The sequence below is a fragment of the Balaenoptera physalus genome, assembly GCF_965194825.1.
Source record: "Balaenoptera physalus genome assembly, chromosome: 19".
Lineage (NCBI taxonomy): Eukaryota > Metazoa > Chordata > Mammalia > Artiodactyla > Balaenopteridae > Balaenoptera > Balaenoptera physalus.
This window is the reverse complement of record NC_138900.1, coordinates 61471790-61490550: the sequence shown is the minus strand read 5'-3', so window position 1 is coordinate 61490550 and position 18761 is coordinate 61471790. Positions and strand designations below refer to the sequence as shown.

The window sequence follows — 18761 nt, the reverse complement described above, 5'->3', positions numbered from 1 at the left end:
TTCTGCTCCCAAGGCCCCAGCTCCTTGGATCTGGTGAGTTACAGAGCATTCTTCTCAGCCACATATTCCAGTATATTCTCTTTTTTGCTTAAGCTGGTTTCTGACCCCCGCAGCCCAAAGATTCCAACTTGTGTTCAGGGCAGTGGGAACTGGGCAGGAGATACACTCTCTCTAAAGTGAGGACAGAGATGACAGAGAAGACTGGGCAATTGGCAGCAAGAGGGGAAAGGCACATGCATATGTACACACACACACACACACACAAACACACACACACACGTGCTCCCCAGTCTGCAAGCTGACCAGTGCCACCCGGGATGCAGGGCACCCCCAGGAGAAGGTTCTACTGACTCTACCAAATAATTTGCAGAAGCACAGCTGGAAGTGGACGTTCAGGCCCCGGGGATCAGGTGTCACACCTAAATCTAGAACAGATGCCCAGGCAGATGGCAGAGCCAGCAGACACGCACAATGCCACATTTTCAGTCGCTGTGGAAAAATAAAGCCACCGGACCTCATGAAGCAGGATGCAGATTTGCCCTCATGATCATCACAGCAGCTGCCATATGGAGAACACCTTTGTTGCTTGGGGAAGAAGGAAGAGTATGGGGATCACAAAGGAAGTGGGTAATGCAAAAAGAGGAAGTAGGTATATTCTAGAAGTGCACTGTCCGATACAGTAGCTATTGGCCAGATATGGCTCGTGAGCACTTGGAACTGAATTGGTCTAAACTGAGATGTTCTGTAGGTATAAGACACACTAGATTTTGAAGACTCAGACCAAAAACAAGAATGTAAAAATCTCATTAATAATTATATTGTGGGGACTTCCCTGGTGGCACAGTGGTTAAGAATCTGCCTGCCAATGCAGGGGACACGGGTTCGAGCCCTGGTCCGGGAAGATCCCACATGCCACGGAGCACCTAAGCCCGTGCGCCACAACTACTGAGCCCGCGTGCCACAACTTCTGAAGCCTGCATGCCTAGAGCCCATGCTCTGTTACAAGAGAAGTCACCACAATGAGAAGCCCACGCACCGCAATGAAGAGTAGCCCCCGCTCGCCACAACTACAGAAAGCCCACGCACAGCAACAAAGACCCAACACAGCCAAAAATTAAAAAAAAAAAAAATTATATTGTGTACATATTGAAATAATACTTTGGATATGCTGAGTTACATAACATATATTATTAATTTCACCTCTTTCTTTTTTTAATGTCATGACTAGAATATTTGAAACTATGCATGTATCTGGCATTGGTGGCTCTCATTATATTTCTTTTAGACAGGGCTGGTCTAGAAGTACCCTACCTTGGCTACAGCAGAATGGAGAGGCAGGTGGGTGGGCAGTGTGGTGGGATGGGGGAAAGAGCAAGTGAGGTCTCTGTTCAGATCTTTTGCCCATTTTTAATTGGGTTGTTTGTTTTCTTACTGTTGAGTTTTAGGGATTCTTTGTATATTCTGGATACAAGTCCTTTATTAGTCATGTTGTGCAAACATTTTCTCCCAGTCTATGCCTTGTCTTTCCAATCTCTCAACCTAAAGTTTTTATAGCACATAGTGATTGGGGAAATCTGACCTTATTAGTTCCTCTAAAAGCCTTGGTAACCTTTGGTTGACTTGCCTAACTCACTTAACTCACCAGTAATAGGGCATAACTCACAGGTTTACTGTGATGACTGGAGACTATACATGAATATCCATACACACGATCACATGGGTACATATGTGCTTATAAGACCCAGCATGATGCTGACTCATGGCACATGCTCAATAAATGCAATAATTACTCTGCCTTCAAGGTGTTCCCGTCCTCTTGTCAGCAGTGCCTCCCAGTTCCCCCCCAACTCCCCTTAGAGGGTAGCTGGCAGCCGAATGGCAGGCAGAGGGGCTCAAGCAGACAGTTAAGAAGGGAGGAGGCATTTCCAGGGCTCTGCGAAAAGATTCACCAAGTATGGACACCCTGGGGACAAGGCATTAAATCTTGAAGTGATGGAAAATCTGTGCCACACCTCAGCCACCTCATCCAAGTGAACTTGAACATTTACTAAGGAAAGTAAGATGAGCCAGCCCATTCAAAAAATGGTCCTGGGACTTCCCTGGTGGCGCAGTGGTTAAGAATCCGCCTGCCAATGCAGGGGACACAGGTTCGAGACCTGGTCTGGGAAGATTCCACATGCCGTGGAGCAACTAAGCCCGTGTGCCACAACTACTGAGCCTGCGCGCTTAGAGCCCGTGCTCCTCAACAAGAGAAGCACAGCAATGAGAAGCCCACGCACTGCAACGAAGAGTAGAAGAGTAACCCCCGCTGGCCGCATCTAGAGAAAGACCGCACGAAGCAATGAAGACCCAACACAGCCAAAAAATTAATTAAAAAATTAATTAAAAAAAAAAAGATTAAAAAAATAATTAATAAATAAAAATAAAACAGAACAACGGGACTTCCCTGGTGGTGCAGTGGTTAAGAATCCACCTGCCAATGCAGGGGACACGGGTTTCAGCCCTGGTCCGGGAAGATCGCACATGCCGCGGAGCAACTAAGCCCGTGCACCACAACTACTGAAGCCCGTGCCTAGAGCCCGTGCTCCGCAACAAAAAAAGCCACCGCAATGTGAAGCCCGCACACCACAATGAGGAGTAGCCCGTGCTCGCCGCAACTGGAGAAAGCCCGTGCACAGCAATGAAGACCCAAAGCAGCCAAAAATAAATAAATAAATAAATAAATAAATAAATAAATAAATAAATAAATAAATTTAAAATAAATAAATAAAATAGAACAATGAGCCAAAAGGAATATGCAAATCAGAATCACAATGAGATATGGTTCCCTCCCACCAGGATGGCTAACATCAAGACAGATAGACAAGGGACTTCCCTGGTGGTCCAGGGGCTAAGACTCCCAGCTCCCAATGCAGGGGGCCAGGGTTCAATCCCTTGTCAGGTAACTAGATCCCACATGCATGCCGCAACTAAGAGTCCGCATGCTGCAACTAAAGATCCTGCATGCCACAAATAAGACCCGGCGCAACCAAATAAATAAATAAATATTTGGGAGAAGAAAAAGACAGACAAGAACAAGTGCTGGTGAGGATGTGGAGAAACCGGAACCCTCATACACTGCTGGTGGGAATGTGAAATAGTACAGCCACTTTGGAAAACAGCCTGGCAGTTCTTCAAACAAGTAAACAGAGTTACATGTGACCTGGCAAAACCACTCTTAGGCATACACACGAGAGAACGAAAATATATTCACACAAAAACATGTACACAAATGTTCACAACAGCATTATCCACAATAGCCAAAAAGTGGAAACAACCCACATGTCCATCAAGCGATGAACAAAATATGGTCTATCCTCACAATGGAATGTCTTTCAACCATAAAAAGGAGTGAGTACTGATGCATGCCACCGTGTGGATGCCCACGGACAACAGTATACTAAATGAAAGTAATCAGGTGCCAAAGGGTAGAGGGTCCATTTAAATGAAATGCCCAGAATAGGCAAATCTACAGACAGAGAAAGTAGTTCCTCCTCAAAAAAAAAAAAAAAGTGGTAGATCATGGTGGAAGATATTCACTCAACAGCACACACTTATTGAGCACGTACTGACAGCACTGGTGCCAGAAGCTGTAAGTACAGAGACCAACAAGACACCCCCCACCTTAAAGAACTAGAGTCCAGTCTTTTCATTCCAGACCCAACTCTGGTCGGCAACTCTGCATAGCCATACATTGTTGGAACCAACTGCAAAATGGAAGATCGCCCAGAGCCTTATTCTCGAGCAAGGAAAATGACACCCAACTCACATCCCAGCAGAGAGCCTGTCCTAGTCAAACGCAGGAGCTGAGCAATCAGAATGACTGCAACTAAATCCCCACTGTTACCCTTGGAAAGTTCCTCAGCTTCCCTCAGCATCAAATTTCTCCTATCAACTTTCTCGGCCCACAGCACAGGCTCCTAAGTTTCCTACCACCATCCAAAGTGGTCCTGTTGATGTCACGGCGAGATCCACAGCCTTCAGCCAACAGGGGACTCAAGCTGCTAGATTCACGGCCTGGGACAGAATAAATGCAAACCAGGAGGAGAAGGACGCCCAAACAACACTCACAAGACCCTTCATCTGCCTGTGAATTTCATATCTGTAAAAGATGTGAGAGCCCACGGACATCCAGATCCTGGTAAGGGTGGTAGGTGGGCGTACAAGTCGGTGAAGCTTTCCTGGGGACAACTGAACTCTAGGCCCAGAGCCCTCGACACAGCCTTCCTTCCTCCCAGAAATTCTTCTAGAAATGTATCCTAAGGAAATTAACAGGGATGTGCCTACGAGTTAGGTATGAAAATGTTCCCGGGATCACTGTTTGACATGGCAAAATAACAAACTACATAATATACAAAAATAGAAGTTTGGTAAAAAATAAAAATATACATAAATAAAAATTATGAAATAAGGTAGAGCGACTTCCCTGGTGGTCCAGTGGTAAAGAATCCACCTTCTAATGCAGGAGACATGGATTTGATCCCTGATCAGGGAACTAAGATCCCACATGCCGTGGGGCAACTAAGCCCTCGCGCCACAACTACTGAGCTTGCGCGCCTCAACTAGAGAACCCACACGCCGCTAACTACAGAGCTCACGTGCCCTGGAGCCTGTGTGCCACAACTACAGAGAGAAAACCCGTGAGTCGCAACTAGAGAGAAGCCCGCGTGCCACAAATGGAGAGAAACCCGAGCAGACCACGCACAGTAACAAAAAGATCCTGCACGCCTCAAAGATCCTGTGTGCTGCGACTAAGACCCGACGCAGCCAAAAAAAAAAATAAGGAAAATAAATAAATAAAATAAAAGCTATTTTTAAAAAAAGGTAGAAAAATATATCCATTTAAAACAAAATGGAAGGCATATACTTGGACTGGAAAGATGTTCACAACTGGAAACCACCTAAATATCCATAAGCTAAAGGACAGGTGCATCTATCAAGGTGTACTCATGTAGTAACAGCTATGGGCGGTTCAAATAAAGCTACTGATATTATGTGGATACCTCACAAATAATATACTATTATAAATTGCAGACTAAAATTTTTGAAATAAATGTAAAAAATATGCATGGGAATGACAATTATCAAAGCATGATACTGGTTTCTCCAGGGAAGGAGGGGTATACCTGAGGACTTACCTGTAATATTTAATTTCTTAAAAACAAACAAAAAAGATCCAAAGCATATACTATGATGTGTCTATGTTGATTAGGAGGGTGTATTCATTTCCTATTGCTGCTGTGTAACAAATTACCACCAACTTAGTGCCACAATTTATTATCTTACGGTTCTAGAGGTCAGAAGTCAAATATGGGTCTCACTGGGCTACAATCGAGGTGTCAACAGGGCTCCCTTCCTTCTGGGGGTGCCAGGGGAGAATCCGTTTCCTTGCCTTTCCAGCTTCTAGAGGCTGCCTGCATCCCTTGGCTCATGGACCCCTTCCAACTTCAAAGCACTGACTTCATCACTCTGACCTCTGCTTCTGACATCACATCTCCTCCTCTGACTCTGACCCTCCTCCCTCCCTTTCTTTTTATTCTTTTTTTAAAATTGTATTATTATTTGTTTTTGGTTGCGTTGGGTCTCCGTGACTGCGCACGGGCTTTCTCTAGTTGCAGAGAGCAGGGGCTACTCTTCCTCCTGGTGCGTGGGTTTCTCATTGCGGTGGCTTCTCTTGTTGTGGAGCACGGGCTCTAGGAGCGTGGGCTCAGTAGTTGTGGCGCACGGGCTTAGTTGCTCCGTGGCATGTGGGATCTTCCTGGATCAGGGATTGAACCCGTGTCCCCTGCATTGGCAGGCGGATTCTTAACCACTGGGCCATCACGGAATTCCCTCCCTTTCACTCAAAAGGACCCTTATGATGACACTGGGTCCACCCAGATAATCCAGAATAATCTCCTCATCTCAAAATCCTTAACTTAATCACATCTCCAAAGAGCCTTTTGCCACATAGGGCAAGAGTCACAGGTTCTGAGGATTAGGATTTGAATACTGGGCTGGGGGGCGGGGTGGTTTATCCACAGAATATATAGAAATAATAATAATAATAATAGCAGTAGTGGTAGTAATAGCAGCAGCTAACTCTTACTGAGTGCTCTGAGCTATTTGTGAGGCCCTATCCCAAAGTGTGCTACAGTTAGCTCTCCTAATCCTCATGAGAATGTGGTGAGGAAGGCATTACTATTACCCCATTTTATAGATGGGAAAATGAGAAGCTAAAAAACTTGTCCATGGTCACAAACATTGTAAGTGACAGAGCCAAGATCTGAACCCAGGCAGTCAGACCCTAGAGGACATGCTCTTAAGTACACAGGCATTTGTCATTTTGTCTCTACACCAATCTCAACATTTTAAATAACTCATAAAGAGAAGAAGGTGGTCACAATATAGCACAAAATGAAAAACGCATATTACTAAAGAGTATTATGAAAGGATTATGTTTTGTAAAAATGTAACTATGTCTTGCAAAAAAAAAAATCTGGAAGGGTTACACCAAGTGTGAACACGCATCCCTCTGGGGCGGGGGGTGGGGGGGAGAAGAGTTCGTAATCCTCACTGGTCAAAGTTAAAAATCTTTCTACTAATGGACACACGTGACTTCTTCAAGAAGAACAAAGTAAGAGCCGTTTAATTAGGGGAAATAAAACCACATCAGAGGGGCCTTGCTGGGAGCTGTCTTCAACAGGAGATCGGTGTAACTTCCACCATCGGCCACCCCAGCTCAGGCCCTTCTTGCCTCCCCAGGGACATCGGTCCTCCCCCAGCCAGGTCCCTGCTCCCACCAGCAGAGGCTGGCAGCAGGCCAGGAGTGGCCTGGCGTGGCCAGGCGTGGCAGGCAGGTGACACCTGGCCGGTGAGATCCAATCGCACCGAGAAGCTGAAGCGGGAAGACCCCAGCGGGCCCCCAGTCCTGAGGCGTGTCTGCCCCTGTGAGTCCTGGAGACCTCCTCCTGCCGCATCGCTCTCGACTGTGCGGTGCTGACTCCAACTCTGCTAGTTTCCATTCTCCTGATCAGCAAGTTCCCAGGCTTTTCCTTCTCAGAACAGAATCCTTCACACACAGACACTGTACCCCTCAAAACTCACTCCCAACCATGGCCGCCGGCACGCCTCGTGTAAGGTGAAAGCCTCTTACAGCTTCTCCCTTCTGTGCCAGGAGTGTGGAAGAGGCCCTCCTGCTCTAAACTGCCATCAGCACCGATTCTGTTTACGAAACTTCACCGCTGCCCTGGGGACACTCCTCCTCCAAGTCCAGGCCTCCGTGGACTTGCGGAAGGAGAAAGGCAAGGAGCTGGGCTGCCCGCCGACAGCCAGGCTCAAACCCAAGGGACCTTAACCCCGTAGGACCCCTACCCACACGCGTCAGGAGGCGCCAGCCTCTACATGGGTGGGCTACACGACGGCCGCCCCCAGTGCCCCCAGGCACACACAGATGCGGCGCACACAAGCTCTGTCAGGTACATACCACGCGTGTCAGATGCACTTACAGATGTAATCCTCACTACCATCCTACAGGGTAGCCCGGCCATTAGTTACCCATCTCACACATGAGAAAACTGAGGCAAGCACAGGCCCAGGCCAGAGCCATCAAGTGTGGTTAACGGAGTTGTCACAGAGCTGTCCTATCTTAACCCCAGACACTGCCGCCTCTGGGGAGACAGAAGAGGACGGAGGCGGAGAGGGCAGCCAGGTGTGGCTTCCCGGATCCGTCCGCTGACCACGTCTCTGAGAAGCACCCACTTCAGGTCAGGTGTGGGCCAGGTGCTGGGGTTCCTCCCTGGTGATCAGAGCCAGCGGGTCCCGGCCCCCCGGAGCTCACAGTGTGTGGGGTGACAGTCACCGAGGGCCTGGCTCTGGGGTCAGGCACTGCCAGGGGGCAGGAAAAGTCAACACCAGGATCTCTGGCTTCAACCTCAAGGTGCACAGCACCTAGGTCTCTTCCAAGGCAAAACAAGACGTGTCACTTCGCCCACCTGATATGGGAAAATGTTCCTTTACAGCGAAGACGGCCGGGGGTAGGGGTGAGGGTGGGCTGGGGAGGGTGGAGGGGGAGACAGATTATTTTCCTTCCTACAGGATTCACCAGGGGATGCCTTTTAACAGCTCCCTCCCCTAGTCAGACATGCATAAGAGATCCAACCTGCACCCACTGTTGGGGACCCTCTAATTGCGTGAAGCGGGAACACATACGCCTCCCAGGGCTTGGCGCTACAGCACAGATGCTCCCCGTGCCGGGCCTCCGGCTTCTCGGAGCAGATGTGTCCACACTCCAGCTGCCCCTCTCTCCTGTCCTCTCCTCCCCAGCGGCCAGATGGACTTCTGGGCTGGGACACCGAGATCCCCAAAAGCCAGACCAAGAGAGAGTCCTGTCTACACCTCCACAGCCGTGGGAGCACAGGAAACTGGATGGACCACAACTGACCAGACATGCACAGGGTCCTCCAAAGGGGAGCCTTGGTTACCTGCAGGAGAGAATTCGAGGGATGTACTTCCAAGAGACGGGCGGGAAGCCTGAGCCATGGTAACAAGAGCAAACCTCACACAGCGCTTCCCCTACCTTTCTGCGTGATTTACCTTCAGGAGCTCATCTGATCCTCCTGAAGACCCCATAAGGTGGGTACTGTCATTCTTCCCATTTTACAGGTGAGGAAACAGAGGCACAGAGAGGGAAGTCTCTCGCCCAAGCCACAGACTTGGGACTCAAACCCAAGCAGGCTGGCTCCAGTCCCCACGTTTAATCAGCACACAACACTGCCTCTCACACCCTCACAGCCAAGACCGATGCAGCCAGGAAATGAGATGACACTTGGAATAAAGCAAGGGCTCTTAAATTCCTTTACAACAAACTCCAGCTTGTCCATATTCTCTGCGGCCACGTGGATACATCAGTCGCTGGGTTCAGCTCCCTGCCCCTCGGGCTCCTTTGAAAGGGGACTGTGTTAGTCTGCTAGGGATGCTGTAGCAAAACACCCCCAACTGGATGGCTTCAACAGCAGAAATGTACTGTCTCACAGTTCAGATCAAGGTGTTGGCAGGGGCCTTCTGTGGCTGTGAGAGGGAATCGGTTCCCGGCTTCCCTCCCGGCTTCCCGTGAGGTCGGCAACCCGCAGTGTTCCCGAGCTTACACAGGCGTGTGTGTGTGTGTGTGTGTGTGTGTGTGTGTGTGTGTGTGTGTGTGTGTGTGTGTGTGTGTGTGTGTGTGTGTGTGTGTGTGTGTGTGTGTGTGTGTGTGTGTGTCCTCTTCTTATAAGGACACCAGTCATATGGGATTAGGGGCCCATTCTGTGCCAGCATGACCTCATCTTAACTAATTACATCTGCAAAGACCCTATTTCCAAATAAGGTCACCTTCTGAGGTCCTGGGGATTAGGGCTTCAACAGATGAATTTGGAAGGGAGACACAATTCACCCATAACAGGGACCCATCTCTGCCCAGAGTCCTGAAGAAGCCAGACCATGTTCTCCATCAGGAGACCTGTCTAACCCACCCTCCACACCAAAGCTGATCGGAGAGGATGCTGGTCTCAAAGGCAGCCAATCCCCGAGCACTGGCTCAGAAGACCCAGCCAATCAGAGGCATCCATCGTTGGGAGGCTGGGACCCAAAGCCTTCGCTGATGGGGCTACACAGTCAAAGTGGAGAGCTTTGCTGGGGAGGGTCTAGCCATGACTATGAGGAAACCTAAGACGGCCGACAAAGCCCATCTATGGAGAGGCGTCACCACCGGCAGCTCTTGTCACAGATGGGATGGGAGGGTCCTCAGTGCCATCACCTCCCCTTCCCAGGAGGCCCAGTGCAAAGGCTCTTCATTTCCCTGAATTCCTGCAAGAATCCCTAAATCCCTACAATCATTCTATTCTCTAGCCATCAGTGGGGCTCCTACAGCCACCTCTGCATCTTCCAAAATCAGGGGCTGTGGAAGAGCCTGGGGGACGCCTGACAAGCCCCTTTCCCATTCTCCCTGGCACACAACTGGGCCAGGTTTCCCAGCATCCTTTGTAGCCAGTCACATGCCAAGTTCTGGTCAATGGAAGATGGGAGGGAAGAGGCACATCGGTTCCAGAAATGACCCCTAAAACCGCCTAAGCCATCCTCCACTCTTCCTCTTCCGCCACATGCTGGCCGAAGAGAAGATCCTGCAGTGGCCTCAGATGCCTTAGGGGACAGTGGTGCCACCAGACAGCAGAACCCCACCCCCCAATCCCACTAGACCATGACCTGAGTGAGAAACTTGCATGAGATCAAGAAATCATCTGTCACTGCTGTTAGTCTACCCTGACTAATACAGATAATACACTTATTGCTGTGCCCTCTGCCCAGAATGCTCTCCCCTTAGAGCTTCTCATGGCTCCCTTATCACCTTTCAAGTCTCAGCTCAAATGTCACCTCCATGGAAATGCTCCCCTGAGGCCCGCCCTCCTAAAACAGTGCTCTTCACCGGTTACTCTTTGTCAAGGCGCCCTGCTTCTTCCTTTCCTAGCACCCAACACAATCCAGAATGACTGAATGATTAGCCTGGCTTTTTCTGCCTTTCCCGTGACACTGTGAGCTCCTCTGGGGGTCCACACTGTCCCCAGTGACGAGCCCCATACCCGACACACACCAAGTCCTCCGAGTGTTTGCTAAATCAACAGAGGGCTGAATTCTAATCACACCAAGTGATCGTCATCCAGGACAGAAGACAGCCCTTGAATAACCAGAAACCAATTCCTCCACTGACCAGCGTACAGGCAGGTCTCCATCAATGTCAGGAATAAAAACAAGAGCTCTGTTTCTCACACCAGCAGCCTCTGCCGTAGGGAATCCGTACCCCGGAAGAGGAGGAGGACAACCCACTTGGGTGCAGGAAAGAAACAAGGATTTCATTACATACATGCAAGTTCTCATACTCATGTCGTCCTTTCCACAAGGCCGTTTCCCTTCGCGTCTGATGCGGACAAGAGCAGCAGATGCTTGAGCGCCTACCTCCTCTGTGCGCAGCGCTGCTGAAAGCAGGTTACATGTATTACTGCATTTAATCCTCACAGGAGCCTTAGGAGACAGGTTCTTTTACTATTCTCATTTTACAGACGTGGAAATGAGGCACAAAGAGGTGATGTGAATGGGCCAAGGTCACCCTCCAGTGAAGAGGCAGGGCTGGGAAGCCAGGCACTCGGGCTCCAGAGCCTGTGCTGTTACCATAACTGCACATCTATAATCAAAAATTGTATTACACACACACACACACACACACACAAAATGGAATATTACTCAACCATAAGAACGAAATAATGCCGTGTGTAACAAGACAGATAGACCTAGAGATTATCATACTAAGTGAAGTAAGCCAAACAGAGAAACACAAATACCATATGATATTACTTATATGTGGAATCTAAAAAAAAAAAAAATGATACAAATGATCTTATATACAAAACAGAAACAAACTCACAGACACAGAAAACAAACTTATGGTTACCAAAGGGGAAAAGGGGAAAGGGGACAAATTAGAAGTTTGGGATTAACATATATACACTACTATATATAAAAGAGATAACCAACAAGGACCTACTCTATAGCACAGGGAACTATACTCAGTAGTTCGTAATAACCTATAAGAGAAAAGAATCTGAAAAAGAAGAGATATGTGTATATGTATAACTGAGTCACTTTTCCGTACACCTGAAACTAACACAACATTGTAAATCAACTATACTTCAATTAAAAAAGAAAAAAAATTCTTTAAAAAGAAAAATAAGTTTGTACACACTGGGGGCATGGGTGGAATCTTATTTCTGATGGGACACTTGACTGACAGAGCTTGGGAACCACTTTCAGACAATGGATTTCTTCTTAGACGGAAGATGCCAGTGGAAAAAAAAACCCATCTATTTCTCCCTCGTTTGAAAAACACTTTGTTAAAATAAGAACTTGGTAAAATACTTTTTTTTAAAAAAAGATGGGTAAGAAGCTCAAGGCTGGACTTAAGAAGAAGCCAGGATACAGGACAAGCCCATTTTAGCGCCCCTGGCTGTGTCCACACTTGTCCCCACTGTGGGGTCTCCAGCAGGCATGTCTGGCTTCCCGCTAACCAGGCACCTCTCGAGTCTCCTTGCCCTGGCACCTCAGCACCAGGCAGAGCGTGTCCTCTGCGCGAATAAGGAACCGGTGCCTTCTCTCCTGTCGTAACGAAATCTGAACGAAGCTGTCACTCTTAGGTCCCCAGCAGGGTGCTTCTCTATCCCATACAGGACTCAGACATCTCTGACATCACGTAAGAGGAGACAGCAACACAGAGCAGAAGACTTGAGACTCTGAAGGCAGGTTGAACGAATGCAAACTGTAGTTCTGCCCCTTCCTGACTGTGTAGCCTTGGGCATGTCACCTAGTCTCCCCAGGACTCGGTTTCCTCGTAATAAAGTGGGGTTGATTCCTGCTTCCTGTTCACAGGGTCACAGGCAAGCCGAGAACCTAATACCAGGGAAACAGAACGGCTCCTATTTGTGAGAACCCCTCATTCACGGGCAGCCACCACTTGCCAAAAGTAAGCAGACGGAGAAAACACGCGTAAGCAGAAGTGAAAACTTGAGGATAAAGGGCCCATTCAGTCGAGATGGACATGGTCCACGCCCTCAAAGGCGGCTCATTGCACAGCCGGCCCCATCCACACTCCACAAACAGCTGGCACCACATTGGCTCCTGAGACGCATTCCAGACCGCTGTCCCCAATGGACAAGATGCAAGAGGACACCAAAGGTTCAACTCAGAAAGGTCCCCAAGCGGGCTCCTTTCCAGCTGGAGTCTGCGCAGCTGGTGCCCCTGGAAAAAAAGAAAAACCAGAGAGGCAGCGCTTCCCGGCATGAGCTCCCTCCCGACATCCAGAGACTCTCAGGAGCCAGTGCAGGAAGGAATCCAGGGCGCCACCTTGCCCGTCAGCCTTGGAAAGTAAACGGGAGAACGACAGCCAAGAGGTGAGTGTCTGGCTGGAGACCATCGTCTTTATTAGAAGCCAGGCCTTGGGACTCCCACCCATTAAAATATGTACCTTTTATATACAGATAAAACATGTACATATAAAAAAGTACATAAGGACTTCCCTGGTGGCGCAGTGGTTAAGAATCCACCTGCCAATGCAGGGGACACGGGTTTGATCCCTGGTCTGGGAAGATCCCACATGCCGCGGAGCAACTAAGCCCGTGCGCCACAACTACTGAGCCCACTCGCCACAACTACTGAAGCTCGCATGCCTAGACCCCGTGCTCCCCAACAAGAGAAGCCACCGCAATGAGAAGCCCATGCCCTGCAATGAAGAGTAGCCCCTGCTCGCCGCAGCTAGAGAAAGCCTGCACGCAGCACTGAAGACCCAATGCAGCCAAAAATAAATAAATTTACTAAAAAATAACTTTAAAAATAAAAAAGTACATATAATAAAATCCATTTGATTCTCACCCTTATCTTATTGGTAGGGACTATTATCATTTCACTTGACCAACAGGGAAACAGGCACAGAGAAGTCAAACAACCTGCCTTGGATCACGCAGCACCTAGTATTTCATCAAACGGGGAGTTGAGCTACAAATCTGGATCCAGAGTCCAGCTGTTCTCATGGTCACTTGGCTCCAAGGTGGCTGCCGTCAACTTTTTCCCGCCCTGGACATGCAAGCCTCGCCCTCCCCAAGAGGAGATTCCCCATGCTTTGAACCTGAGCTGGCCCTGGTGACCTGAGCACGTGACTTTCTGGGACTTCTCGGGCTAAGTCATAAGAAGCCCAGCAGCTCTGGCCTGGGATTCTTGGAACACGCACCCAGGGGGGACACCAGGCACCATGTAAGAAGTCCAGCTACCCTGGGACTGCCACACAGCAGGTGCTCAGCCAACATTTCCAGCTGAGCCCAGGCTTCCAGCCATCACCACCACAGCACCAGACATGGGAGTGAAGATTCTGGAACCTTCCAGACCAGGTGACATGCCAGTTGAGTGCCACCTCAGTCCAGGCCACAAAGAGTAGAAGAACTGTCCAGCTAAGCCCTGTCCAAATCACTGACCCACAAATCTACTCACTTGCATCCAGTGGCACCTACTGACCCCACTTCAGGGCAGGCGTCCTGCTGGCCACCTGACAGGCCCCTCCCTTAACTGTCCACACAAGCAGCTCCTCTGCTATGAGGCCTTCCCCCATTCCCTACCACCCCCCATCCCCACTGAGGGGGACAAGAGCCTTCCTTCCTCGCCAAGTACCCAGCGCAGACCCGCACTGCGTACCGACCACACGATCCTGCAATGCCCAGTCGCTGCACCTGTTCCCTCCAGGGCAGGGACTCCATCCTTCCTCCTCTCTCTTAGCAGAATCTAGCACCCAATATGACAGCAAACATGGGCTGAACACATGACATAGCTCCGTCATGACGGGGTCCAAAGAGAAACCCGAATATACCCAGTGACATTTTACGGTTCTAAGCAAAGCAAACGCGTGACTTTAGACAAGGGCTTCTTAACCTTGGCACCACTGACACTTTACACGGGATAATTTTTTTCTGGCGGGGCGGGGACTGTCCTGTGCATTGTAAGGTGTTTAGCAGCACCCCTGGCCTCAATCCACTAGATGCCAGAAGCCCCCCCAAATAATCACAACTAAACGTATCTCCAGGCATTGCCAAATGCCCCTGAATGGGTGGGGATGGGATCGCCCCGGCTGAGAACCACTCACTGCTCTGCACAGTGGGACCCGTGGGTGTCTACCTTCACCCAGGCCTGCAAGGGGTGTTGTGACACCTGTCCAAAGGTCACAGGCTGCTTGCCAATTACCCGAGGACCACACGCTCGTGCTCCCTCCTGTTTGCCTGCCCCTTGCAGACGCCACAGTAACCTGGAGGCTCCCGCTGACTAGAACCCCTGAAGCAACACTACAGCTGTGGGGGTCCCCCCAGGACTCCCCTATGTCAGGAGGCTGAAAATGCGGTCCTGAGAGTCCCCATCTAGGGCCCAAAGGCCTATTCTTTCTAAGTGGTCAGGGGAGCACCTTTTCTAAGCTCTTTACTCCCAAATTGGGTTTTCTGTCGCTTTACAAACACTACTGACACAGCCATATCACACAGGCTTGCCAGCGCACATTCAAAATTGCAAACGTGTTCACATCATCCCTCTTCTGAAAACCCTTCGGTGGGTCCCTACTGCTCTCCAGAAAAAGTCCAAACACCTAAGCAAGACTCTGCTGCCCCGGACAAGCTGGATGCCACGTGTCATCAACAACCAACGGCAAAAATAACAGCAGCAGTTGCCACTGGTCCAGGGCTTACCCTGTGCTGTACACCACGTTCGACCCTCTGATGTATCGACTCATTTACTCATTCCCAACTGTAACCGTGTGCATGGATACCAATATTACTCCCATTCTGCAGATAAGAGAATTAGATCTCAGAAAGTGGATGTAACTTGCCCTGCAGTCACATGGCAAAGTCACTCAACAAATGTGCTGGAAGTCAAGCTCCACGCTGCTTGTACCTAATCAAACAATGTAGGCTCCATGAGGACTGGAGTCTAATGTAATTCCTGCTGTATCTCCAGGACCTAGAATAGTGCCTGGGAGAGCAGGCATTCAAATATAGATGGATGGATGTAAGGAAGGATGGGTGGAAGAAAGGAAGGAGGGAAGGAAGGAAGGATGGAGGGAAGGAAGAAAGGAAGGATAGAGGGAAGGAAGGAAGGAAGGAGGGAGGGAGGGAAGGAAGGGTGGATGGACTGATGGAAGGATGGAGGGAGGGAGGGAGTCGCTAGGGCAGTACCTACCAAACCTGGCTAGCTACCAGGATCACCTGGGGAGCCTATTAAAATACTGAATCCCAACCAACCTGGTGAATGACAGTCATCCTCAGCCACTCCAAGGAGGAGGAGGAACTGCTTTTAGTTAATGAGTGGGGAGAACTATAGGGTGTGGATTTCAAGAGCCAAAATCCTGTCTCACACCCATCAGAACTTTCAGGAGAAAGTTCCAGTAGGCTGTATCTTTAAATGCCCCCCCCAGGTGTTTCCGATGTTCAGCCCCCAGAAGAGAAGGGACCAGCCATCCACTCTCAGTGCAGGACACCTGTATTTACCATCCATGCCCTTTCGTCCCCAGGCAGGCCCCCCAACCCCGCCCCAGCTGCGACAGGTTTCTGGGCCACCTGAGAGGCGGAATGTGGCCAATGCAAACAAAACTGGGAGGAGAGTTTGCTGCCTCCAGACATGGGCACTTTCAAAGCGGGGCTTCTGGCTCTGTGCCACTGGAGGCCTGCTCGGCTCCCAAGCCAGGAGAAACCTTTTGGAAAGCTACTTAATCTCACTCATGATAAAAGAAATCAAACGAAGAACTACACCGAGCTATCAGAGACCACCTGTGAACGGCCAAGTTCAGAACCCCATGGCAGGGTGGATGAGGGTGTGGGGAACGGGAGGTACCCTCAACACCTCGTGGGCCTCTGTGGGATGTTGTCCAACTGTCCTTTAAAAGTTAAAATAGCCTGTACCCTTTAACTCAGAAATAACACGTACAGGAAGCTGTCCTTCAGGTAAACACAATATGTGTGCACGAGAGCATAATGCAAGGATAACCCTCACACGCAGTTGGTGGGAATGTAAAATGGTGCAACAACTTGGAAAATAGTCTGGCAGTTCCTAAAATGATTAACAAAGTTACCATATTGACCTAGGAGCAATGCTACTCCTAGACAGATACCCAGGAGAAATGAAAACACACAGCCATACAAAAAATCATTCATGAATGCTCACAGCACCAGCATTCACAATGGCCAAAAAGTGTAAACAACCCAAATGTCCATCAACAAATGAATGGATCAACAAACTGTGGAGTATCTACACAATGGAATATTACTCAGCCACGTAAAGGAATGAAGTATTGAGACACACCACAACGTGGATGAACCTTGAAAACACTGGAAAGCATTGTGTTAAGTAAAAGAAGCCAGTCACAAAAGGCCATATACTATATGGTTCCTTTTAGAGGAAATGTCCAGAACAGGGAAATCGATAGAGATAGAAAGGAGATTAATGATTGCTTAGGGCAGGAGAAGTGGATGAGGAATAGAGAGATGGCTAAAAGGTACAGGGTTTCTTTTTGGGGTGATGAAAATTGTGGTAGTGGTTGCACATATCTGAATATACTGAACTGTTCATTTTAAATGGATGAATTATATGGTATGTGAATTATATCTCCATAAATCTGTTACCAAAAAAATTTTTTAAAAAAGAAGAATCCAAGTATAGTCACTGCAGCTAAGAGGAAAAGACTGGAAAAACCCAAAGTGTCCATTTCTAGGGGTTAAACTGTTACACTGTAGCCAGAATGCTATGTGGCCATGAAAGAAAAAGGCAGCTCAATATGTTGATAATAAACCACCTCCAAGATAACTGTTAAATTAAAAAAAGAAATCAAAGTGCAGAAGTGTATGTAGCAGGTACCCATTCATGTAAGAAACACAATGCACACATCACACAAGCATAGAATACTTCCGGAAGACCAAAGAACTTGGTCATGAGCTTGCCTCTGGAGCATGACGTGGGCTGGGGAAGAGACATTTACTTATGAATCGTCTCATTTTCCCCCAAGTGTACATTTTAATTGCTCAATTAAAAACTGGCCAATAAAAAAGTCAAATTAAAGCAAGTCTCTGCAACTGAAAATTGCTTAAGTCTCCTAACTCTGTTTGTTAAAAACAGTCTTAGAAACTTTAGGAACGGAGCCAACTGCCGAATGTACAGAGGATGGGGAGAAGAAGATACCTCCACCTGGACCAGAACTTTACTTGCGAGCTACAGAACATTCAGCAACGCGCTCTGTCCACCTGGAGCTAAAGCACGGGCCTCTCACTCTGCTCGTCTGGCTACCAAGCTATGAGTTTCCACAAGCTCTGGCCAGTTAGCCCTCAAAGGGCAGGCGGCTTGACCATCAATTCGAACCAGATGGTCCCCGATGCTGTGAGACAGGGAGCCCAGCCCAGCCCTGCCATCCCAGGTGAGCTGTCTGGATGTCACTTCCAAGTTGGCCCACGCGGGCTTCTGTTCCTTCACCTGCTGCTTCCTGGCTAACTTCCCCCACCTGCTCTAAACCCATTCAGAGACCCAGACAGAGCGGCCCCGCTTTCACTTTCAGAAGGTATCAAACCAGCAACAACTGCCGTGACCACTGGCCTGGGCAGGAAGGTGAGAAGGTACTCACGGAAGCCCTCGATCTTATCGGCCGTCTTGCTCCAGGCCACCTGCTGGGTCTCCATGATCACCTGGACAGTCCTCCGCTCCGGGGTGGACTTACGGAAGCTGAACACCGTCATCACCGTGCCCAGCTCCAGGGCCCTCTTGATCTGACTCTTCTCGTACTCCGGAAGGGCGTCCACGTTGACCGCGGTGCTCATGGTCGCCCTCTCCGGGGGGAGGCAAGGAGCGAGGGAATGAGGAGGCTGGAGGGGCGGAAAAAAGGCGGGAACTGGTTTTAGTTAACTAAGCGGGATTTGGCTTAGACTTCAAGAGCCAAAATCCTGTCTCATGCCCATCGGGATGAGTTTGGGGAGAAGGTTCTAGTGGCGGAGACTCGCCGGCCGCTCAGAGAGCCCGGGCAGGACACACAGAGGTTTAAATGGAAGTGAGGTGTGGGTGGAGCCCTCGACCTCAGGGACCCAACCACTATCCCGGCTTTAAATAACCAAATCACCCCAGCCTGGCCGTCACCACTCCTTCCCCACATACTCTGA

The 18761-nt window shown here is 49.2% G+C and overlaps 1 protein-coding gene across 2 annotated transcripts in view; it reads right to left on the bottom strand.

The window, feature by feature from the left end:
- Window positions 1-18761, bottom strand: part of PLCG2 (phospholipase C gamma 2) — a 171025-nt gene that overhangs the window by 128948 nt on the left and 23316 nt on the right. For both annotated transcript variants that reach the window (XM_082438973.1, XM_082438972.1), the window contains exon 2: window positions 18233-18470. In XM_082438973.1, coding sequence (XP_082295099.1) covers window positions 18233-18425 — 193 coding nt within the window. In that variant the 5' untranslated portion in view covers window positions 18426-18470. The remainder of the gene's footprint in view (window positions 1-18232; window positions 18471-18761) is intronic.